The sequence below is a fragment of the Paramisgurnus dabryanus genome, chromosome 11, assembly GCF_030506205.2.
Source record: "Paramisgurnus dabryanus chromosome 11, PD_genome_1.1, whole genome shotgun sequence".
NCBI classification, from domain to species: Eukaryota; Metazoa; Chordata; class Actinopteri; order Cypriniformes; family Cobitidae; genus Paramisgurnus; species Paramisgurnus dabryanus.
Genome location: NC_133347.1, coordinates 36,280,217 through 36,307,038, shown reverse-complemented (window position 1 = coordinate 36,307,038; position 26,822 = coordinate 36,280,217). Strand labels below are relative to the sequence as shown.

At 39.5% G+C, this 26,822-nt stretch overlaps 1 protein-coding gene across 1 annotated transcript in view; it reads right to left on the bottom strand.

The window, feature by feature from the left end:
• The window catches only part of fbn2a (fibrillin 2a), a 110,409-nt gene that overhangs the window by 32,852 nt on the left and 50,735 nt on the right, over positions 1-26,822 (bottom strand). The window contains exons 16-25 of the mRNA XM_073816293.1: positions 14,311-14,463; positions 10,902-10,955; positions 10,398-10,523; positions 9,620-9,745; positions 9,270-9,389; positions 8,961-9,098; positions 861-911; positions 582-707; positions 210-437; positions 5-130 (exon numbers count right to left, since the gene is read on the bottom strand). Of these exons, the coding sequence (XP_073672394.1) occupies positions 5-130; positions 210-437; positions 582-707; positions 861-911; positions 8,961-9,098; positions 9,270-9,389; positions 9,620-9,745; positions 10,398-10,523; positions 10,902-10,955; positions 14,311-14,463 (1,248 nt within the window). The remainder of the gene's footprint in view (positions 1-4; positions 131-209; positions 438-581; positions 708-860; positions 912-8,960; positions 9,099-9,269; positions 9,390-9,619; positions 9,746-10,397; positions 10,524-10,901; positions 10,956-14,310; positions 14,464-26,822) is intronic.

Genomic DNA, 26,822 nt, shown 5'->3' with positions numbered 1-26,822 from the left:
TCACCCGTGCAGTTTCGTTCATTCATATCCAGCGCAAACCCACTGTCACAACGACATCGGAAGCTTCCCACGGTATTCCGGCATTTTCCAAAAGTACAGATGCTGCTGAACACTTTACACTCATTGATGTCTGACGAAGAGGGAAATAAACTCTTGTTTAGATAAACTTGACTTTATAAAGGCAGATATTTATTTTTCATTTAATTCACCTTTATAGACAGGTCTGTTGGTGAGCACTTCCCCTTTGTTAGCAAATCCCGGTCCTCTCGGACACAGAGCGCTATACCAATTTGTGCCGGGCTGTGGACATAACTCACAGACTTTACCCCAGGCCAAACCCACCGTACAACAACACACATCCATACGAAAACGTCCAGGGACCGGCTGTGTACACACGTCTTCATCATATGTCATGTAACAGGACTCTGAACGAATGTCTGAACAAACATTTCACATCAGCATTGTATGTACTCATTTATCAACATGTTATAAACAGTTGTATTTAAAAAAAAAGTGTGTAATAATACTAAGAACAGATGCAAAATCTGTTGGTACAGATGTGAAGATAAAGAGTCACTCACCCACACAGAGACGTCCCGTAACATCTAACACCAAACCATCAGAACACCGACACTCAAAAGATCCTCGGGTGTTTATACAATAACCATCACGACACACACCGGGAAACACTTCACACTCATTCACATCTCAACACACACACACACACACACACACACACACATACAGACAAATATAAGAGCTGGCTAAAGAAAGTGACATTTCTCACAATAAACAAAAGCTAACATGAATACAATTACAGATTGGAGTGATAATGAACTCATGAATGTACAGTCTGTTACCTTCACATATGGAACCTTTTGGTCGAGCAAATCCTTTTTCACATACAGGATCTGTATAGAGAAAGATCACTGTGATCATGTGGGTTTTGGCAAAGCAGTTGTACGGCAAGCTTACAATCAAATTGTGTGTAAACAGTGAGTATAAAACATGTATTTTATTAGGTATGTGAGTGGCATATCTTGCGTTTGGTCATTGGGGTGGTTTTGAACTTGTCTTGATTGGTCATTTACAGCCCAAGAGGCCATATGACCGACGACACGCAAAGAACCAATCAAGTTTCATTTTGTGTTGTGTCATGTTTAGGGGCTTGGAGATGTCGCCACCATAACAGACCAGTGTACAATCATTATTAGCAAACAACTCTAAAGTTTATAAAGTTTAGTAAATCTGGCCCATAGTGTAAATAGAGTAGAATATATGGTATTATTGGAAATTTTAAGTACTGGGCAAAGACAAATCGCGATTAATAGCATACAAAATGAAAGTTATTTTTAGTGTAATATACAAGTTTGTGCTGTGTGTACTTGTCATGTGTATATATAAATAATAAATATATATATATATATATATATATATATATATATATATATATATATATATATATATATATATATATATATATAATATTTCTGAAATGTATATATGTATGTATGTGTGTTTAAATATACATAATAACTACACACAGCACACACACTTATATTATACAAAAATTAACTTTTATTTAGTATGCGATTAATCACGATTAATCTTTGTCCAGCACTATAAATTTTATTGTCCTTATAAATAGATTGTAATCTAATAAAATTGTATCCAAATTTGTTTTTGTCTACTGAACATTAGTCAATTATATGATTATTAACAGATATCATATTAAACTTAACATGCCTTTCCATCTTACAAGGAAATGGCACCATAAAAAACGATATAATAGCAGGAGTTTGACATTAGTTTGAAAAAAGTGAAACGAGCGCTTACAGATACAAGGAGTTATGGCAATGAGTAGGTGTCACGGTAGGAAATCCTCTGTTTCCTCCGTGTCATGTGTGTGTGTGTGTGTGTTTGTTTGTTCACTCACCTCTGCCATGTGCTCGTTTGATTAAGTGTTGTCACCTGTGTATGATTGCCTCGTTCCAGCTGGTCCTCATTACCCATCTGCTACATATACTCACTCAGTTCTCTTCCTGTTGTCAGATCCTCATTTCATGTTCCAGCAGTACCACTTGGATTATCGTCTCTCGTCTTCGTGTACATTGGATCAGTGTTCGTGTTTGTCGTCTCCGTGTGAGTGTTGGGTCCGTTCCTGGTTTCGTCCATTGGCCTTTATCACACTCATCACCGACTTCACGTTTCATCACTCTTCAGCCACCGTAGACCTTCGATCACCATCGCCATCATCCTGGACTCTGTCACATGTTCTGTTGTTTCTCTGTTCATACCATCATTTACAATAAATCTGTGTTGATCGTCTGCGCTTGCTTCCTCCACTTATTTGTGTCGTTACAGTAGGATCTGACCATCATGGAAGCAGCAGGCGATCGCTCCCCATCTCATCTGGAGGAATTTTTACAACGCACTGTGGGTCGTATGGATCGTCAAGAGAAAGCGATAGATGAGATGGGTCGAGCTTTCCAAGCGATGGTGACGAAGGTTTCCGAGCTCGCTCTCCAGGCTCAACAACATCATCCACCGCCGCCCACTGCGCCCCCCACGCCTCCCACACCGCCGATCGCCACTGGGGGTTCTCCCCAGTCCGAGCCACGCCTCCCCATTCCTGAGAAATATGCGGGTGAGCCTAAGTTTTGTCGATCTTTTCTTTCTCATTGTTCTCTGCACTTCGCCTTGCAGCCCCGTACGTTCACCACCGAGGAGATGAAGGTGGCGTTCGTTCTCTCCCTACTCACGGGGAAGGCTGCCCTCTGGGGGACGGCCGTGTGGGAGAATCAAGATCATTGCTGTGCTTCGTTCCACGCCCTTTCGGAGGAGATGAGACGGGTCTTCGACCGCTCCGTCGCCGGGAGGGAGGCGGCCAGACATCTGTCACATGTTCTGTTGTTTCTCTGTTCATACCATCATTTACAATAAATCTGTGTTGATCGTCTGCGCTTGCTTCCTCCACTTATTTGTGTCGTTACAGTAGGATCTGACCATCATGGAAGCAGCAGGCGATCGCTCCCCATCTCATCTGGAGGAATTTTTACAACGCACTGTGGGTCGTATGGATCGTCAAGAGAAAGCGATAGATGAGATGGGTCGAGCTTTCCAAGCGATGGACTGCTAGCGGACCTACGGCAGGAGGATAGGTCCGTATCTGATTATTCCATCGAGTTCCGCACCCTGGCGGCGGAGTGTAAGTGGAACGAAGAGGCGCAGTGGGATCATTTCCTGCATGGGTTGGCTGACCGCATCCAACAGGAGATTCGAGCCGTGGAACTCCCCCCTTCACTCAATGGTCTCATCGACCTCACTATCCGGATTGACAACCGGCTAGACCAAGCAGCCAGACGGAGGGGGAGGAGCACTCGCACAACCAGTCCAGAGGTTCAGCTTCGGCGGCCAGAGGTTGCGGTCAGCCCACCTGAAGATCTGGAACCCATGCAGGTGGGGCGAGCTCGGCTCTCCCGGGAGGAGAGGATCAGGCGGAGATCCCTTGGACTGTGCTTATACTGTGGCAGCCCAGAACATCGCATCCAGCGCTGCCCAGTAAAAGATCAAGCCCGATAGTACATCTGAGGCTACTATCGGGTGGGATCTCTGCCAGGAAGACCTCATCTACATCGACACTCCTTCCGGTGAGACTACGGTGGTCCACCCACACACTGGATCAGCACGCTTTGGTGGATTCGGGGGCCGAGGGTAGTTTCATGGATTTCAACTTCGCACGTAGGATCAAGATTCCTCTCACCTCCCTCAAACACCCCATTGCACCTTTTGCACTTGATGGACACAAGCTTCCAGTCATCACTCAGACCACCATTCCTGTTTCACTCATCACATCTGGTAATCACACGGAGAAGATTTCATTCCTCATCACAGACTCACCTCAGACTCCCATTGTTCTCGGTCACACTTGGCTCCATAGACACAACCCCAGGATTGATTGGCGTCTCGGATCTGTGGTTAGCTGGAGCGAGGAGTGTCATTTGTCTTGTCTTTTGTCTGCTGGTGTTAATGTTTCTGAGTCTGTGTTTCAGGGGGAAGCAGTGGATTTGACTAACGTGCCCACAGAGTACCACGACCTGAAGGAGGTGTTCAGTAAGTCGCGGGCTGATTCTCTTCCTCCTCATCGTCCCTATGACTGTGCGATAGAGTTATTGCCAGGTACCTCTCCGCCTAAGGGCAAGTTATATTCCTTGTCTATTCCAGAGACGGCGGCCATGGAGAAATATATATCCAGTTCTCTAGCAACGGGGTTCATTCGCCCTTCCTCTTCTCCAGCGGGGGCGGGGTTCTTTTTTGTGGGTAAGAAGGACGGATCCTTGCGACCTTGTATTGACTACCGAGGGTTGAACAACATAACGGTAAAGAATACTTATCCTTTGCCGCTTATGTCTTCAGCTTTTGAGAGGTTGCAGGGAGCGTCTCTCTTCACTAAATTGGACTTACGTAACGCTTATCATTTGGTCCGCATTAGGGAGGGGGACGAATGGAAGACTGCTTTTAACACCCCTCGTGGCCATTTTGAGTACTGCGTGATGCCTTTCGGGCTATCTAACTCGCCAGCAGTCTTCCAAGCACTCGTTAATGACGTGTTGCGAGACATGGTCGATCAGTTCATATATGTTTACCTGGATGACATATTGATTTTTTCTTCGTCTCTCCAGGAACACGTGCAACACGTACAACGAGTGCTTCTGCGGTTGCTAGAGAATGGATTGTTTGTCAAGGCGGAGAAATGCGTTTTTCATGCACAGTCTGTTTCTTTTTTAGGACACATCATTTCGACTGAGGGTGTTCGCATGGATCCTGAGAAGGTTAAGGCTGTGGTAGATTGGCCATCTCCAGAGTCTCGCAAGGCCCTGCAGAGATTTCTGGGGTTCGCCAATTTTTATCGGCGTTTCATTCGCAATTTCAGCCAACTAGCCGCACCTCTGACCGCTTTGACCTCCCCTAGTTTGACGTTCAGGTGGTCAGACGCAGCTGAGGCTGCGTTTGCCAAACTGAAAAGCTGCTTTGTTTCAGCTCCTATTCTTGTCACCCCTGATCGCTCACGTCAATTCATAGTGGAGGTCGACGCGTCAGAGGTGGGGGTAGGAGCAGTGTTATCCCAGCGCGCATCCTCAGACGGAAAGGTTCATCTTTGCGCGTATTATTCTCATCGTTTATCTCCTGCGGAAGTTAACTATGACATTGGCAATCGGGAGTTGTTGGCCGTCAAATTGGCACTGGAAGAGTGGCGTCACTGGCTTGAAGGGTCGGGTGTACCTTTCATGGTATGGACGGACCATAAAAATCTCGAATACATTAGAACTGCCAAAAGACTTAACTCCAGGCAGGCTCGGTGGGCATTGTTTTTCGGTCGTTTTGATTTTACACTTTCTTACCGGCCGGGTTCCAAAAACATCAAACCCGATGCTTTATCCCGTCTTTTTGAGCGTTCCGATCGTACTGCTACTCCCGAGCCCATTTTACCGGAGACCATCATTATCTCTGCGCTCAGATGGGAGGTCGAATCGAAGGTTTTGACTGCCTTAGAAGGGGTAACGCCCCCGGCTCGTTGCCCACCGAACCGTTTATTTGTGCCGGAGGGGTTACGGTCAGACGTTCTCCAGTGGGGTCATTGTTCCAGTGTTGCTTGTCACCCAGGGGTTAGTAGAACTAAATTTCTAGTCAAGCAACGATTTTGGTGGCCTGGTATGGCTCGTGATGTCCACGATTTCGTCTTGGCTTGCTCGGTTTGTGCTGTTGGTAAGACTTCCAATCGACCTCCAGATGGGTTACTCTTACCGCTGTCTGTCCCTTCGAGACCCTGGTCCCACATCTCGCTAGATTTCATTACCGCCCTCCCACCCTCTAAGGGTAATACGGTGATTTTAACCGTAGTGGACCGGTTCTCGAAGGCGGCTCATTTCATTCCCTTGCCCAAATTGCCATCAGCCAAGGAAACAGCGGTAACTGTCATTGACCACGTCTTCCGTATACATGGCCTTCCGACAGACGTGGTTTCTGACAGGGGTCCCCAATTTGTGTCCAAATTTTGGCGAGAATTTTGTAAATCGTTAGGGGCGACTGTTAGTCTTTCATCTGGGTTCCATCCCCAGAGCAATGGTCAAACCGAGCGAGCCAATCAGGATGTCGAAAGGGCATTGCGGTGTTTGGTTTCCAACAATCCTTCGTCCTGGTGTCAACAACTCTCAATTGTGGAGTACGCACACAATTCTCTGTCGGTGTCATCTACGGGCATGTCTCCATTTAAGTGTAGTTTAGGGTACCAACCACCTAATTTTGTCAGTACTGAATCCGAGGTGTCGGTCCCCTCCGCAAACGCACTAGTCCAGAGGTGTCACCGCACCTGGACCAGAGCTCATAGAGCTCTGCTCCAGGCAAGGTCGCGCACCAAGGCTAAGGCCGATCGCCACCGGTCGAAGCCTCCCCGATACGTCGTCGGTCAAAGAGTGTGGCTTTCAACCCAGAACATTCCGATGCGTTCCGTTTAGAATAAGCTTGCTCCCAAATTTATTGGCCCGTTTTCTGTTACCAAAATCATTAATCCGGTAACAGTGCGTCTTAGCCTTCCACCGGCGTACAGGAGGGTTCATCCCGTCTTTCATGTGTCAAAAATTAAACCGGTGATTTTTTCCCGTCTTAATCCGCCTGCCCCGGTTCCCCCACCGCCTCGTATCGTTAATGGGGAAACCACATATTTGGTTAATCGTATTCTGGACTCTAGACGGAGGGGAAGCGGTTTTCAGTACTTGGTGGATTGGGAAGGTTACGGTCCGGAGGAGAGAAGGTGGGTTCCAGCTCGGGACATACTGGATCACCGCCTTATTGATGATTACAATCTTCAGGTAAAGCAGGCTGGGAACGCCAAGGGGCGTTCCTAGGGGAGGGGGTACTGTCACGATAGGAAATCCTCTGTTTCCTCCGTGTCGTGTGTGTGTGTGTTTGTTTGTTCACTCACCTCTGCCATGTGCTCGTTTGATTAAGTGTTGTCACCTGTGTATGATTGCCTCGTTCCAGCTGGTCCTCATTACCCATCTGCTACATATACTCACTCAGTTCTCTTCCTGTTGTCAGATCCTCATTTCATGTTCCAGCAGTACCACTTGGATTATCGTCTCTCGTCTTCGTGTACATTGGATCAGTGTTCGTGTTTGTCGTCTCCGTGTGAGTGTTGGGTCCGTTCCTGGTTTCGTCCATTGGCCTTTATCACACTCATCACCGACTTCACGTTTCATCACTCTTCAGCCACCGTAGACCTTCGATCACCATCGCCATCATCCTGGACTCTGTCACATGTTCTGTTGTTTCTCTGTTCATACCATCATTTACAATAAATCTGTGTTGATCGTCTGCGCTTGCTTCCTTCCCCTTATTTGTGTCGTTACAGTAGCGGTGTCACGATTCTCCAAATCCTCGATTCGATTACATTTCGATTCTAAGGGCACGATTCGATTTAAAGACAAAAAATGCTATGCCTTTAATATTTATTATTATTACTATTATAGTTTCACATTAACATGCACATTGCATGCTTTTCCTCGCATGGGGGTTTGTGGGCTTCACTTTACGTGAGAGAGCTTGTAGAGAGAGGATTCCTTCTTGCACCCACATGGACTTAATGCGCGGGTCTTGGACTCCTAGCATCTAAAAATAAATCCGACGTGTCATAAGCAGCTGCGCTTCTCTCCATCTCACGTGCACGCGCTCTCGCATCTGTCCAAAGTCTAAACATAAACTAAAGTAGTAATCCTTACGTATTTGTTCAGTTTTATGCGTTTCATGCGAGCTGAGGCAAACCATCACTTTTGTTTAAAATATAATCCGCTGCATCTTGGCGCCTCATTCTCACGCACGTGCAGAGAGCTGCGCTCTGTCCGAAGTCAGATCACTGGGTAGTAATCCTGTTTAAGATATGCATTACAAGGAGTTGTAGCAATACATCCCTCGTGTTTAAAATATAAATATCTGAGAGCTTTTTTCCCCACTTGGCAAGCCGACCAAACGTGACATGGGGACGTGGCAGCATCGACGATCCCCTTTTTTAATTCGAAGGTTCTGACTTAATTTCGATTGATTTCGATTTAAAATCGAAATCGTGACACCTTTAGCAATGAGACAGAGCGTCTCATTCCCTATCACAAGGAACAGATGTTACATTGGTATCCGAGACATCATGGAATGACACTTTTTGGAACGAATGCCCACTATGACATAAGAGTTTTGTATGTCCTGTTGGGAAAAGTGTCATGCACGGATCAGGATATTTTACAGAACCTGGTTAGAATAAGAGGTCCAAACTATAGTACCTCATTAAGGTATCTGGCATCATTTGATTTAATCAGTTGTAAATATAATGTCATATATTAAACTGTACCTGTCAAAATTATTTGCAGCATTGTGGGTTACTATGTGTTATTAGGGTGGCCATTCGTGCCAGTTCCGCCGGACACGTCCTGAACATGTTTTCAGGTGCGTTCTCCGGAAGTTGCGTTGCTCGACCGCATACGTCATTGAGGTTATCGCATTTAAGTTAAAATACATTAGAAATGTAGGATTTATTTATTTTAAGACATACAATCATTGTAGTTTCATTCTTACCTTGAAATGTAACAGTTGCGTTTCTAAAATTGAACCCGAAATATTAAACTTTAATGGCGTATGTGGTCGACCAATGCGACTTCTGGAGAACGCATCCGAAAACATGTTCGGGATGTTTTCGGGCGGAACTGGCACGAATGGCCACACTATGTGTTATTAGTTCTGAACGGTTGTTATCTCAGAATAACATACCTTGGAATGTCGCGACTGGCCAATCAGAATAAAGCATTTTAGAGAGCCGTGTAATAAATGTATATAAAATTTATTTTAGTATAGTAAAGTAGAATTGGTGTTGAAACTCGTGTAGGTGTAATAATAAGCAGCAATGTTTGTCATACCCGTTTGGCATGGTTCACATGGACTGCCCCAGGCCGATCCCAGTGTAGCACAACATTCAGATCTCAGCGTGTCTGCATTAACATTGACTTCACAATGACCGTCCTGGAGAGTTAACCAGCAAGAGCCCTTCATAGTGTCTGTGAAAACCCAGAGGAATAGCAATGGTTTCTTATAGTATAAAAACATTAAATGTGTAAAAAACATTGTATAGTCAACACGCAGACATGACAAGAAAATAAAAATAAAAAACATTAAAAAGAATGAATTTGAATTGATGTTAAGGGGGCGAGACATGAAGGAGTGTTTACCGACACATATGAGTCCTGTTGAGTCCAGTTTACTTCCCAGTGAGCACTGACAGGTGAAAGATCCAGCACTGTTCTTACAAACGCCATTAACACATGGAGACCTCACACACTCATTCACATCTTAACACAAAACAAGCAGAGAGTTCATGATGAGACCCTACTTCAAGCTTTGTTGTTATATAGACCAAACATTACATTTTCTACCACTGCACCTGACATTAACAGACATCTGCTCAGACATTTCTGCCCCCAGTACTGACAACACAAAGTGTTTACAGCATGTTTTCAGTCTTAGTGAACATGAGAGAGAGTCTGTGTGTTGTATGATGTGTAAAGATGTCATATCTCACCCTCACACGTCTCTGTATCATGTCTGAAGGTGAACCCAGAGGGACAAGAGCAGCTATAACTGCCAGGAACATTTCGGCAAAGACCGTTATCACACAGACGACTGTTCACAACACATTCATCAATATCTGTTAACAGAGACAATTCACATCAAACATCATGTGTGACCAGAAGACTACAGCAAACTGAACTGGGTACAAACAATTAGTTATCCTGTGAACACATTAGTAGTAAGTGTGCACTCTATCCAAGTAGCCTTGTTTTTCTGTTTCCTTGACTCTTTCCAATGACTCTTAATAGGGCTCATGTAACGCCGCTCTTCATCTCTACCTATTGAAGTGCGTGTCATGTATAAGTCACTACTACTCACTTACAGATCTTTCACTGGCACAGCACCGGCATACTTTCACACCTTCCTGAATTCCTACACCCCATCTAGACCATTACGTTCAACAAAGAAGCGGCACCTTCACATAAGGGCACTAAATCACATACCCGCTCATTTTCCTTTAATACTCCCTGCTGGTGGAATGATCTTCCTATAGGAGTCCGATCAGCAACATCTCTCGCTTCATTCAAAAAACAACTAAAAACTCATCTTTTACAAATATACTTGACAAACTGACACTGACTGTAGACAAACTTCTACCTATTCTAAAATAAATAAATAAATCTTTCTTGACAAGTATTGTTTCATAATTTCATAAAACAAAATGCAGGTACTTTAATAAATATGTTGAGTTGATTTTAAATGATGAATTCTTTGCAATATCTACTAACCCAGACAGCTCTTTCCATTCGGATCGCTTTCATATCCTGTGTTACAAACACAGCGAAAGCTTCCTCTGAGATTTTCACACCGTCCATTAGAGCAGACATCAGGATCCAGAATACACTCATTAATATCTGTTTCACAAACACATATCATGACTCTTCAAATATAAAACGTTTTATGAGTAAAATACATGTACAATATTGTAAAAAAAATACACTGGCACCTCTTGTACAGATCTGTGTTTAGTCATTCTGAATCATCATTACCTTTCAAGTCTATAATAGTTAATGACGTGGTCAGTGATCACTTTATTACCTACACCTCATTGTTCACATAAACATACCACTAAAATTAAAATCATTTCTTTGTCAGTGGCAAACGTACACAATATTAGCAAAGGATCAAATAATTTTACCCCCCACTGTAGCAATGCTGATATGTGAAATATACAGTTAAATAAAATAAATCATGTTTTGATCAGTACTGTTTGTGAAGCACATCAGAATTACCTGTTCCATCAGCAGAAAATCCAACACCAGCCGCACACAATGCTTGAAACTCAGCTGGAACACCAAAAGAAAAGAATAAACATTTCAATAATACACTGAAAATGATCACTTGCCATGCGTCTCTGCGTTTGGTCAAGCTGCAAATTTGTTGAGCATTTTTTTGTTTGGTTGAGTATTTGCGGTGCATTTCTTTGTTTGGTTGAGTCTTGCTTAGGTTGCGAGTAGTTGCGGCTTGTTTCTGTGTTAGGTTAAGCTATGAGTAGTTTGCAACACAATTCTTTGTTTGGTTGAGTTTCAAGTTCTTGTAACTTGTTTCTACATTGGTTAAGTTGCGAGTAGTTGCAGTTAATTTCTTTGTTTGGTTGAGTCTTGATTAAGTTGCAAGAATGTGTGGTGTGTTTCTGTATTTGGTTGAGTTGCAAGTATTTGTGGTGTGTTTCTGCGTTTGGTTGAGTTGCGAGTATTTGTGGTGTGTTTCTGCGTTTGGTTGAGTTGCGAGTATTTGTGGTGTGTTTCTGCGTTTGGTTGAGTTGCGAGTATTTGTGGTGTGTTTCTGCGTTTTTGTTTGAGTTTGCAAGTATTTGCAGCCCATTTCTTTGTTTGGTTGAGTTTTAAGTAGTTGTGACTTGATTCTACGTTTGGTTGAGTTGCAAGAATTTGTGGCGCATTTCTTTGTTTGGATGAGTTGCGCATGCTTTTGGCGCACTACTGCGTTACTGTGAGTTGTGAGTAGTTGTACTGCATTTCCTTGTTTTGTTGAGTTTCAAGTAGTTGTGGCCAGTGGCGGCTGGTTCTAAAAAAAATTTAGGGGGGGGGGGCGCAAACAAACTCAAAATCAAACTTTTACTATAGTAATGCAGGACTGTAAATAACCATTTATCAAGTGACGATGTATCAGCTAAAATGAACTGTTAAAGCATGAAATAAATGTACTATGAATCTGTGAATTTGAGTAGCCTGGGTTTCCCCATGCTGCCTTACATGCAAATTTATCCACGCTGCAAGTCTAGCATGGGAACCATGAAACCAATTTTCCCCTGAAATAGGGAACCAATCACAGAACGGGGAGAGGCAGCAAGACGATGACGACGTCTATGGGACACACCAAAGCAGTTTTGTTTATCCAACTTGGCAACAGACGCAAAGTTACTTTTTAATGCAGCCTTAGATAGTGATCTAAGTAGTTATAAACGCAAGTTTATTTAAAAAAGAGCAACTTTTGGTGTATCCAAGAAGGATGTTTGGAAATGGAAAGACATGATAGCCACAGAGTTTTATAGGACCAACCTGCTAGGCATCGTCGTCGACGAAGTCCAATTAACTTATAAATGGTAAGTGGTATTTATGAATATCATATTGTCATTATGCCTGTACTGTGGTTGTCACAGTGCCACTAAATTGTGTTGCTTTTCAATATCAATATACAGCTACCGGTTTAGTTGCACAGCTTTCAGCTGTGTGCAGACGTACTGATAAAAGTTGTTGACGCTTGAATTTATGTCGCTCTACATACGTCATCTGGTATAATTGAAACGATTGGCTATGAGCTACATACAGTCGCATTTCATAGACATTCGTAGCGGTCAATAAGTCGCTCTGGGCATTTGTAAACCACGCCTCAAATACGAAAAAATTAGCATATGGTTCCAAGACCATGTCTCATTCTCTATGAGACTGATCTGGTGTTAGCCAGGCTAGAATTTGAGTTTATTATCAGTAATGAACTAATTAATTAAGATAATTATTCAAACACACACTTTACATGTTTAACATCACATAAAGCAGATTAATGAATGCTTTTATCTCGCAGTCACAGCGAGGACAATAAAACATGCAAACTTTGTGCTGAACAGCAAATAATATAACAAAAATAATATCACAAAATACTATTGCAATTAAAATAGCAACAAAAGAGTAAAAATCTGAATTGAACTAAACTCATCTTGAGTAATAAATGCATGAAAGCAGAATAATGCAGACTCTATTGTCATTAGATTTTGTGTCTTTACCTCAGACAGACAACATCTTGTTACAGTTTTATTTTTGTTGTGGAGAATGATCTTGCGCACTTCCATTACACTTTAGTGTTTAACTTCAGCAGCAATGCACAAACCTATTAGCACACAGTGCAGCTGATCTATGTGAAGCCTTGTAAAGGGTGATTTTGTAAGGATAAAATTGGATTTTCTTTCATCCTGACATAATTCACTAGCTTCCACTGATCAGCACTGTAACTAGCAGAAACATGACAATCTGCAATGCGGTTATGAGACTCTGAGAACGATGCAAGGTCAAAAACATGAAAAAAAATATTGATTCACTTACAACGTAAGTGGGTGGGTTTGGGGCGCACAGTGCTGCACCCTAATGCGGATCTGAAACCAGCCAATTAGAGCTCAGCCTCAAGCCACATGCTTTTAACAAGTTTACTGACCTACATACACACTTATTTGGGTGGCGCCCCAGACACACACACATGACACACACACACAACAAAATCAAATTTTTATGTTTGAATTTTTTTATAAATTATAATACGAGTAACAGTGAAATAGTACAATTAAATGATTTTATTTTGTATTCATTTGCACTATATATTTAACTTTTTGTTAACATGTTAAAGTAGCTTTTTTCTCTGGCCAACTTTAAGGGGGCGCCACTGCTTGTGAATTTTTCTGCAATTGGTTGAGTTGCAAGTATTTGCAGCCCATTTCTTTGATTGGATGAGTTGTGAGTATTTGTGATGCACTTCTGCATTAGTATGAGTTGTGAGTAGTTGCAGTGCATTTCTTTGTTTGGTTGAGTTGCGGTGTGTTACTGCATTAGGGTCAGTTGCGAGTATTTGTGGTGTGTTTCTGCGTATGGTCACTGATTGACAGAACAGTATAACGGTAGCCATGAGTACAGCTTTTCAGGTTAAAAGACAGCAAGAACACATCATAGGCCAGATTTACTAAACTGGGCAAATTAGCGTGAGAGCGCAATTCCAAAAAGCGCCGATGGGAGTGATAATATCTGCAGGTTATTTATTAAAAAAGCGCAAATTATATAACACAGGCGCAACAGCTGATTTCCATAATGACCAACGCAATCTACTAAGAGCAGCGCAAATTAGTTCAGGGTTGAAATAAGCAGAGCTGATCTTAAGTTCAGCACCACGGACATCTCAGATGAAAATTGCGTTGTGTAGATCATTTAAATAAGGGAACTCCTAGAAATGCATATGCAATAAGAGTAGTCGCAAAAATAACTAAACCACACCTTTTCAGAGCTAATTATCCACTGCGCGTCTTAAGCAAATCCAGACAGTCGTTATTTAACACCAAAATGGTGGTGTGCGCTGTCGCAAGCTGTTAGTAAATCTGGCCTCATGTGTTAATTATTATAGTATAGGCATAACTGAGTGCACCTGAGTTTCTGGCAGGGCAGGGACGGCACGGCTCACCGAAGGCAAATTCAGGGCTGGCACAACAACACTGGGATTTAGTAACAGCTCGCTGCAAGGGTCGAAAACACAAACCTCTTTTAATAGCTCCATAACAGCTGCTGCGCACGTGTGTGTCTGCAAAAGAAATATATGAGGAACAAAATTAATACAATACTACTGCTTCATAAACACTGTAGACAAAAAATATGGTATGTGCACAGAAAAAAAAGTTTTTTATTCATTAAAAGACAATCCACAGCATACTCAAAAGTACATGCAAGAGAACACACACATGACAACAATTTCAAAACAGAGTCAAAGTCCAACCAAAAGAGAAATGTAACCAATGAAACTAATGTGTGGAGCAATGAATATGTATATAACAGACAAAACATGAGTGTATTCTGTTACAATTATAATTGAAATAGTTTGTGACCAGATCAAAATAGATTCATAAAACACAAATCAATTATTGAGGTGATGACATTTTATTGATTTTAATTTGATATTTAGACCATTCATTGAGAAAAAAGTATCCAAAAGTTTTGCCAGTCATTTGCATATCTAAATGGCCCTTCCATGCAGCCAATAAGCTTGCTAATCTACTATTAAATTACCCCATAGTAAGTTTTATGGGGGTAATTTCATGCCAATATTATTGAAAATGGACAGAGTAAAAGTCACAAATAGATATTACAACTTGTAAATACAAAACGCAATCTACAAATAGATTAAAAATCCACAAACACAGTACTTGTGATCCGCAAATGTAAAACAAGATCTACGAATCGTCTTTGTGATCCACAAATATAAAGCATGATTTACAAAAAGAAATCAGTGACTTGTACTTGAAAACCAGAATTTGAATGAATGTAAAGTGACTTCTTTGCAGATGAATATCATTTTCTATTTGTAGATTGTGTCACATTTGTTTTCAGAATTCTGACACTATTGTTTCGCTTTGGTGACAAAATAATGCCATAATCGTTGAAAATGAAGAGACTACAATTTGTAAACACGAAACAAATCTGCAAATAGGTTCCAAATCTGCAAACAAACTCCTCATGATCCACAAATGTAAAACGAGATCTACAAATATATAAAAATCCACGAACAGACTCTTCATGACATACAAATATAAAATGCGATTTACAAATAGATTTAAAATCCGCAAACCAACTCTTTATGATTCACAAATAGAAATCATCGACTTGTACTTGACAAACAGAATTTAAATGAATGCAAAGTGATTTGTCTGCGCATGAGGGTCATTATTTGTTTGTAGATTGTGTTGCATTTGTTTTCAGAATTTTGGCACAACTGTTTCGCTGTTTTCCATTAAAAAAATCTACAAATGCCCTCCTCACAATTTGCAAACAAACACAGTCTAACTTGTATTTTCCAACCATTGTAAAAAGACATTCTTACACATTCTGTGCAAAGTTTAGCATGCAAGTGTTGAATCTGTGTTTGCAAATCACAGGGCATTCACGAATCCTTCTGCACAAGTCTACAGATCTTTTTGGCACTATCTTTCCGCAGAGTTTGTCACTACGATCCACGCGTGTAGTCAGCCAATCAGGGGTATTGCTTCAAAGTAATGCCACGCCCCCTCAATAAGCTCTTTTCAAAATAAAAGCTGGGCTCACTGCCATTTACCGTTGCCGGTGTTACAGCGCTGAAAGGCGGCCAGACCGCGTTATCGATATTATATTAATGATATTAAAGCATTTATGTATAGCATGGCAAATATGTAGCATTAACGTGAACTAGAACAACCCATCGTTTAAGTTATTATCAGTGCCTGACAATTCAGCCGAGGTCATTAAATCGTTAAAAACACTGCATGAAGCGGTTTTATGCTTAAAACATCAGTGTCTCTTCAACGAACATTTGCCGAGCGTCAGCGAGCCAGCTGGATGGAGTGGAGCTGCTAAGGTGACGCAGCTAAAATAAAGCAAGCGGGTGCAACGATAATATTGGATGTAACTTGCCGTAATTAACAAAAACATGAGCCTTATTTGACAGCAGCACTAATTGAACTATTTGATCATATGCATTAGATATACATACCGTGACCGGAATGCACTTACAAATCGCGCTGTTATTAGAAACATTTAACTCTTTCCAGACTGAGCATGGAGACAAACAAGCCGTTTACAGAAGCAGCTGCCTGTCAGCGTGTACGGAATGAAGTCAAAACGGTCTCGGTTTTAAGACCGGCAGTCTGCCTGTGCCATTCCACCCTAATCCGGACTGCAAATTACATGTTAATATTATATCCACCATTTACAATCCTTCCTTTAAGGTCTGTTCTGCTTTTAACAGCTCAAAGCTAAGCGTCCGTTGTAGGCTACAGGTAAATTTTGCAGTTGTTTTAGTTAACTTTGCAGAGCATTTTATTGTCGGAAATGGTCCTGGGCTGGGTTTTCCTATAACGATTGAACTTAGCACTCAAGAGCGCTTTCTACAAGGTAAAACGATCGCTCACAGCTGGGTTTTAAGTGCTACTAACGAGTCGCTATCCCTTTGTCGAGTGCTGAAATGTCACTTACTGAATGACTCGTAATTGTAGCAGAAGCTTGTTTAGGCTAATGATCTTCAGCCGATGTGCACTAATATTTTTTTAAATATTATTAATTATTTTTCAATGACTTATTACATGTTTTAATAATTTGTGCATCATGAAATATTCTTTTTTCATATTTAGTTAGGACTCGTCCCACTGCGCAATGCCTTCTGCATTTTATAATATAGTTTAGATTTTTCTTTTTATTTGTTGTTTATTATCTATTAGGGGTGGCACGGTCCATGAAAAAAATCCGAACCGTTCGGTTCGCTTGTCTCGGTTCGGAGCGCGTGTGTACCGCACGGTTCAACGGTTCATGGCATGCGCAATGTAGTCTCATGCCCTGTATGTGACCTCAGATAGCGTGTTTCCCTTTCGCGCGAAAGAAGAGGTGACTGGTTTGGAGTATAAGTACTGCGGGTTATGTTACGTGTAGAAATGGCAAGTGGGAGAGAAATGGAAGTCTGCCCGCAGTTGGAGGATGCGCCAGCGTCGTATAAGTTTGGTGTGTGGAAACACATTTTTATTTCATGTTACTTATGATGACAGAGGAAATAAAACAATAGATAGAACTGCAGTCTATGGGTTGAATATGCTCCAATAGCCACAGGAGATCGCCTTCTCTCCGACCATTTATCTAATCTGAGGTACTGACAACAATGTTTTGCGTCTTTTCATATTCAGCGCTATTTTTAGCCTTTCATTGATAAAATTAAAGCGGCTGATTTCCGCGTAGTTTCATTTTGCTAGCGTGTGAAAGTTGCGCGATCTTATTTCAGAAATTGCCCCTCAAAGTAATCAAAAGTGGACAAAAGAGACTTAAAGAGATTTTAATATTACAGGTGTAAACGTTATGTTTCTCTCTCGTCCACATAAACTCTCAGTATTAAAGCAGCCTCTCAGTGATAAATCTAAGAGCTACACTGAAGTCGGCATTTTAATAAATGCAAGTTATCTTTGTGTGCTAAAAATGCACGTAAAGTTTATGTAGATGGCAATACACATTCTCTTTTTTGCCAATTAAATGAAAAGCATGTTGAAATCATCAATGTCTTCCCTCTTGCTCTATCAAAATCTCATCTGGCTTTCCTCAGAGATGGTCCCAATAATGTGCTTAAAGTCAAATTCAGTTTGTGCATGATTACATGATATAACTTTTTTTAATACTGTATCCTAAATTATGGATAATTAATACATTAATAAGATAATACATTTCTGGAGTGTTAAAAATTTAAAGAAAAAATAACAACAAGAACCGTACTGAACCGTGAACCGTGACCATAGAACCGTGATACGAACCGAACCGAGGGTTTTGTGAACCGTGCCACCCCTATTATCTATGTTTATTTATTATTAAGGATTATTGCATTACCCAGTTGCGAGCGATCGTTATACGTGCATCTTTGGGAAACGCACGTAAATGAACAACGAATGTTCGTTAAGTAGCTCGTAGAATGCGCTCTTAAGTGCTAAGTTTAATCGTTATCGGGAAACCCAGCCCTGTTCGTTTGGAATGTGCCTGGCACACAGCTCTAGTCAGGACTGATTAGGCTATCCATTTATCAAGTATTGATTAATTATTTTCAACTTAATCCCTTTTGCATTTTACAAAAAGTAGAATAGGCAGGCATATTCTGAATTTAATCAAAATTATGACTGTGGCGTTGAAGGAACCTTCCTTTAGTGATAAATAAATAAGTTATTTTGCTATTATTATCTAGCAAATATGACAGTTTTAAACAAACTAAGTAGCCTATTTATTTATTTATTGGCAAATGCAGAACAACAAGGAACATGTAGAACATAGGCGACACGCCTCTACCTTGCGATGAGAAGATTAATCATGGGGAACATAAGCTAAATGTAATTTTAAAATGTATTTAATTTAAAAACAAATTTAAACCGAAAGCGGACTGTTTAAGCTTGTCAAATTTATGCTGGCTCGGTCACAAAATTTCGTCAGGCAGTATTTGATATATGTATTTTTGTTCATGGAAAACAATATAGGCTATAGAAATTCGTGCTGAGTGACAGGAAAAAGAAAATCGTGCTAATTGGCACAAAAAAAAAAAAGGGTCAATGAATACGAACAAATAAATCGAAAAAAAAATTAAGATATTGTTGATTCTTCATTTATCCAGCCAGCATAAATTTGACAAGCATGTGCTTTCGTTTTAAAAATGACATTTAAGCCTTTAATCATATAAGGGAGAAAGGCGTGTTGCCTACCTTTGCTTTCTCCTCATTGTTCTGCATTTGCCAATGAATAAGTCAGTCATATTTGTTATAAAAAAAATCAATGTATGCTACATAATAATAGAACTTGTTAATTTTTTACCAAAATAGGAAAAAGAAAGTCGTTAAAAATGTGCACCCAGCTAGACACTCAAAATGAGGGCCGGAGTGGGACTCGCTGACTATTAAGTAAGGGATAATGTAGAGACAGCCGGTAGTTATTGGGAAATAAGCCCCGACAGTGTGATCAGGACCCGACGCGAATCACACTGTCGGGGCTTATTTCCCAATAACTACTGGCTGCCTCTACATTATCCCGCTTATTACACGGCTACTTGCCACATAAGAAAAAAAACTGGACATGAATATGAATTTGAAACATTTTATTGGCATATTTGTTTTAAATTAACATTTTTATCCTTCCGCGAAACTTTGCACAGATGCATAAAATGATCGTAATACCTTATTAAGATCCTCTGCTTCATACTTGTCTGTCTCCATTTTTTCTCTTTTAGCCAGTCTTTGAGAAGTTTTAATGCCCATTCTGTATTTTTTTGTGTGTTGGCTTCGTAGCTGTCATGCTCTATTTTGTCAAGTTCAGTCTCAGTAAGCTGTCTGTGTCTTGTCGTGGTTGTCCAGTGTTTGTCACAAGATGGCGCCAAACAGATAAAGATCTTATTGATCTTTATTGGCGCGGAGCGATTTTACTCGTGCAAGTAGTCCGGCTATGCGTTATTAATTTGGAGCGGTTATTATTTGAAAATAACGAACCTGCAAATGTCTCAACTGACCAATCAGAATCAAGCATTCCAGAGAGCAGTGTAATAAAATAATATAATTAAATCCTCAGTAGCCATATCTGCTATACTGTTCTCTGCAGCCTTGAAAATTCATTGTATTTTTCTAATATATCATTTCCAATTCAGTGCAAAAAATACAGTAGCCTAAACAATTATGATTTTGCCATAATTGTGCAGCCCTATATTTTAATATTATTTAAGTAAACTTGTTAAAAAACTACTAAAAGGGAACAAATGTGTTTTTCCCCTATATTTCTATAAAAAAATGTAGGTCTTGTAAATACGTATGGGGTTGCAATAGTTTGGAACCTACTGATATACAAAACTGGCTAATATGTCCTGACTGGAGCTGTGCGCGTCTGCGAAAAAAAAAAAAACGAAATAGGCGTCAGCTCATTTAATGTCATTGTGCTTTCAGTTAACCTGTTTAGAACTAGAAGTGTGCGCCCTGCCCTCGACTTTAGGCGGTGCGTTCAAGTTCATATACAGCGTGCAGACAGCGTGCCCGAGCGCGAGGGGGAAAAGTCCACGGGAGAAACTCAACAGCTTTAATGTACAAAAACCTTACGACAAACGAGAAACGTTCTAACGGAAGCCTTCAGTCAAGCAGGATTAAAAAGAGGATGAGAAACGTGCAAAATATACAATGTACAGTATATACAGTTATGTCATTAATAACTACTGCTTTTAAAAGGACTTTTAAGTTATTGTTTTTGTTTCATTTTCAAAGTTTGATACATTGTGCATAATGACATACTTGGAAAAAGGGATAATTCAACAATAATTTATAATTGTATATCTTTTATTAGTTTTATGAAATACATTCAACTATATTTCAATGCACATTTAGGCCCTGAACAAAAAACAACTCGCGAGGGGAGGACTAGGGATTAACCCTTAATTAACTTTAGTGTTAAGAATACAGTTAAAAACCAAAAAAAGAATTCTGTGTGCTTTTTGTTTAAAGTGCTTGTTTTTATTTAATGTATTTATTTATTCACTGGTGGTAGGGTTGGGGGACAATGAAGGGGAGGGGGGGGTCCGGCACATATGCTTGAACCACTACTGATTTGATGTAACGGGTGGAATAATTTTAACGTGTCACCTGCAGTCCGGGTTAGGGTGGATTGCAGACTGCGGGTCTAAAAGCCAAGACTGTTTTGACTCAATTTAAGTGCCTAGCTGGATTTGAGTGTCTAGCTGGGTATGCGGTTTTACCTACTTCGTTTTTCTTATTTTACACTGTAAAAAATGTTTTGTGGCTTAGTAAATTTAACTAAATAAAATTAGTCAATTATATAAAAAAATAGGTTAAAACAAAAACTATTTTTGAGTACAAATAATGCAAAAATGTGAGTAATTCTAGATTTATCATGTAAAATTTGTGAGAAGGAAATTAAATAATTATAAAAAAATAATAGGCTGTATTAACTTAAAAATATAGTGCATCATTTTTGCATCCACTTTTTAAAGTAAATTTGACATGGAATTTTTAGTAGGCCTAATTGCTTTTCCATGTAAAACTTACTTAAACATTGCAATTGCTTAAATGTCAAAGGCTTAAATTCAATGTAAAACTTACTTTAAAAAAGTGTATGTAAAAATGATGCAAATATTATTTTTATCAGTGTACTTGTTTTGTTTAAAACGGTCATATTTGTTATTAAAAATCATCAATATATGCTACGTCATAATAGCAAAATAACTTATTTATTTTTCACTAAAATAGGAAAGTTTCTTCATGCCACAGTCATAATTTTGGCTAAATGCAGAATATGCGTGCCTATTCTAATTTTTGTAAAAAGCAAAAAGGATTAAGTAAAAATAATGAATCGATACTTGATAAATGGGTGACTTGTTCATTATTGTAATATATAGAAATGCATTACATTTTTTTAAAACAAAGCCCGCCTTTTAATCTTTCTGACTAGAGCTGTGCGCCAGGCAAATTCCAAACGAGCAGGGCTGGGTTTTTCCAAAAGCATCACTAAGTAGATCGTAAAAACAATCTTAAAATTCATCTTAGAATTATGGGCCGTTTCCCAAAAGCTTTGTAGCTTAAGTAGCACTCGAAAATCATCGTAGATCTACGAGTGCTCTGGAATAATCGTTAATTTATAAGTGCATCGTAAGACAGCAGTGTTACAAGGTCACCTGCAGGACAACCAGCAAATTGCACTCCTGCAATAACGATAATGTAATGTTTTAAATGTAGGCTATATTTATTTATTGGGTTTTTTTCTTTGTTTATTTGTTTAAATTACTTTAATATAATATATTTAAAATTCAAACAAGAAATGAAATTTAAATGACTAAACATAAATTAATTAAGAAGGAAAACGTATTTGGTACAATTTTGGTAAAAGTTGGTACTAGCAAATTGATAAATGGTTCCTACCAATTGCTGCTATAATTCATCTAGGCTACAGTAAAAAAATATTTTTTTGAAGGGTATGGCATCTGATTAAAGAAACCAAATAAATATTTACGGTACAATGCAATAATCCTTAATAATAAATAAACATAGATAATAAACAACAAATAAAAAGAAAAATCTAAACTATATTATAAAATGCAGAAGGCATTGCGCAGTGGGACGAGTCCTAACTAAATATGAAAAAATAATATTTCATGATGCACAAATTATTAAAAATTTAATAAGTCATTGAAAAATTATTAATAATATTTAAAAAAATATTAGTGCACATCGGCTGAAGATCATTAGCCTAAACAAGCTTCTGCTACAATTACGAGTCATTCAGTAAGTGACATTTCAGCACTCAACAAAGGGATAGCGACTCGTTAGTAGCACTTAAAACCCAGCTGCGAGCGATCGTTTTACCTTGTAGAAAGCGCTCTTGAGTGCTAAGTTCAATCGTTATAGGAAAACCCAGCCCAGGACCATTCCCGACAATAAAATGCTCTGCAAAGTTAACTAAAACAACTGCAAAATTTACCTGTAGCCTACAACGGACTCGAAAGCTACAGAGAGTAATAGCTTTGAGCTGTTAAAAGCAGAACAGACCTTAAAGGAAGGATTGTAAATGGTGGATATAATATTAACATGTAATTTGCAGTCCGGATTAGGGTGGAATGGCACAGGCAGACTGCCGGTCTTAAAACCGAGACCGTTTTGACTTCATTCCGTACACGCTGACAGGCAGCTGCTTCTGTAAACGGCTTGTTTGTCTCCATGCTCAGTCTGGAAAGAGTTAAATGTTTTTAACAGCGCGATTTGTAAGTGCATTCCGGTCACGGTATGTATATCTAATGCATATGATCAAATAGTTCAATTAGTGCTGCTGTCAAATAAGGCTCATGTTTTTGTTAATTACGGCAAGTTACATCCAATATTATCGTTGCACCCGCTTGCTTTATTTTAGCTGCGTCACCTTAGCAGCTCCACTCCATCCAGCTGGCTCGCTGACGCTCGGCAAATGTTCGTTGAAGAGACACTGATGTTTTAAGCATAAAACCGCTTCATGCAGTGTTTTTAACGATTTAATGACCTCGGCTGAATTGTCAGGCACTGATAATAACTTAAACGAGGGGTTGTTCTAGTTCACGTTAATGCTACATATTTGCCATGCTATACATAAATGCTTTAATATCATTAATATAATATCGATAACGCGGTCTGGCCGCCTTTCAGCACTGTAACACCGGCAACGGTAAATGGCAGTGAGCCCAGCTTTTATTTTGAAAAGAACTTATTGAGGGGGCGTGGCATTACTTTGAAGCAATACCCCTGATTGGCTGACTACACGCGTGGATCGTAGTGACAAACTCTGCGGAAAGATAGTGCCAAAAAGATCTGTAGACTTGTGCAGAAGGATTCGTGAATGCCCTGTGATCTGCAAACACAGATTCAACACTTGCATGCTAAACTTTGCACAGAATGTGTAAAAATGTCTTTTTACAATTGTTGGAAAATACAAGTTAGACTGTGTTTGTTTGCAAATTGTGAGGAGGGCATTTGTAGATTTTTTTAATGGAAAACAGCGAAACAGTTGTGCCAAAATTCTGAAAACAAATGCAACACAATCTACAAACAAATAATGACCCTCATGCGCAGACAAATCACTTTGCATTCATTTAAATTCTGTTTGTCAAGTACAAGTCGATGATTTCTATTTGTGAATCATAAAGAGTTGGTTTGCGGATTTTAAATCTATTTGTAAATCGCATTTTAAATTTGTATGTCATGAAGAGTCTGTTCGTGGATTTTTATATATTTGTAGATCTCGTTTTACATTTGCGGATCATGAGAAGTTTGTTTGCAGATTTGGAACCTATTTGCAGATTTGTTTCGTGTTTACAAATTGTAGTCTCTTCATTTTCAACGATTATGGCATTATTTTGTCACCAAAGCGAAACAATAGTGTCAGAATTCTGAAAACAAATGTGACACAATCTACAAATAGAAAATGATATTCATCTGCAAAGAAGTCACTTTACATTCATTCAAATTCTGGTTTTCAAGTACAAGTGACTGATTTCTTTTTGTAAATCATGCTTTATATTTGTGGATCACAAAGACGATTCGTAGATCTTGTTTTACATTTGCGGATCACGAGGACTGTGTTTGTGGATTTTTAATCTATTTGTAGATTGCGTTTTGTGTTTACAAGTTGTAATATCTATTTGTGACTTTTACTCTGTCCATTTTCAATAATATTGGCATGAAATTACCCCCATAAAGTTTTATTTGCTGTTTACATGTTTATGTGGTGTTTCGTTAAGACAGTTGTTCTTAATGTTGTTCCTGGAGGCCCACTGCTCTACACCTTTTGTAGATCCTGAAGCAGGGACGTGCACAGGAATTTTTAGGGGCAGTTGCTCTGACCTAAATAAAGGGCACCCCCACCCCCTAAAATTTTTTTTAGACTCACGGCCTATATGAAGGACTGAGAATAACAGGGTCTTTATTAAAATCAGCTAACATGTTTGCCTAATGCCTACCAAAAAAAATTGTAGCCTATGCTGCTTGTCTGCAAGCTATGATAGCTAGCTGCTATCTGTCTGATTATTTAGGCTTAAACGTGGCAAACTCAGCCTAGATTCATGAAGATTTAAACAGAGGTGGAAAGAGTAGCCAAAAACTTTACTCAAGTAAAAGTACAAGTAACTAAATAAATAATTACTCAAGTAGAAGTAAAAACTATGCAATGAAAATAATACTCAAGTAGCGAGTTACTAGTTACTCATGAAAAAATAAATCTAGATATACACGCGCAAACACACGCACGCACGCACGCACGCACACACACACACACACAAACGCACACACACACACACACACACACACACACACACACACAATACAGTGCCCTCCATAAGTATCAGATCTGTAAAGACAAGATTTTTCTGTTTGCTGTGGAGACCAGAAATTGGTAAGATAAATATCAGTATGTCAGAAGTTTAGAATGTCACATTTTATTAACCTTTGTTTATGTTTCAACACATACATGCTTTACAGTTTTTACCAATTGCTTACACACGTTTTCAAAACTAAGTCTCCTTTTTTCAAAACTCTACACACAATTCTCAAAACTGCACACACAAAATGCAAAATAGCACATATCTCCTTCAAAATACAACACTGCATTCAAAATGCCACAAACACGTGTCAAAATGAAGCATTTGCATCAAATGGCAAACACTTCTTTCAAAATAATACATTTTTGGATATACCATGTAAACACTGCTGTTCTAAATCTAAAGCTCTTTGGTCTTTCATGGGCTTATATCTACATTTCAATACAATGTTCTACAGTGAAAGTAATCTGCCGAGAGGGGTAAAAAGTACACCGGAGACGCCAATGCAATGTAGAAACAGAAAATATTTATTAGTCCAAATATTACTGTTGTATACATTAGCATACAACAAAACTATAAACATGTAAACCAAAAGTATATTCTTTACAGTAGAATACAGTAAATTGTGTGTGGGGTCCTGTTCCAGGAATTGGTCCTGTTCGGGGGTGCAGATTGACAAAACAGTGACCTTTGACCTATATCTATACTACTGTAAAGTAAAGCAGTGATTGGTTAGTGATCAGTAAAGCATTTAGTGTTTGCACATGTGAGGAGTGTGTCTGTGTGACCTGGTGAATGAGTGTAGCATTTTGATTGGTTGTGTTTGGAAAAGGAAAGCAAGTGACTTCCTCATAGATCTGTTTTAGGTAGAGTAGTGTTTTGAAAAAAGTGTTTTATGAAATTGAAAACTGAGTCAAAGGCTGAGAAATAGCTTATGGTTTTGAAGATTTGGCATGTAGTTTTGCACTTTGAGTGAGAGGTTTTGAAAATCGTGTGACATAAAAAGATTTTGTGTGTAACCAATCGTAAAAAACTGTAACAACAAAGAACAACAGCATTAAATGCTGACTTATGTGTGTTGTACACAAATGCACATAAGTGAATCAAACTGATCCTACACATTTTATGCTTTTCATGTGTAAACCATCAGGACACAGCTCAGTGACCATTAAAAAAAAATAATGTGACAGATTCTGTACTTTTGTCTCATGTTCATCTTTTAATGTTAAGACATTTCTTGACTCCACAACAAACAGAAGAATACTTACGAAGGGCACTTCTACAGTATGTGTGTAAAACTGCAACATACACAAACAGTACAGAAAAAAGAATACAAACACAGAATAGACAAGCTTTTCAAATTAACAAATTAACTCTAGTCTCAATGTTGATGTAGCTTATAGTTTTGCATTCACTATGTATAAAGTTAGAATCTCCTAAGATGGTCTGAGGACATTGACAGTTTACACTTGCATAAAAATGATTTTAGACAAAACTCATGTTTTCTTACGTTGTGATGTCACGTGTGTTTTGTGAGAATCACTTACATCATACAGTACAGCGAATCAGAT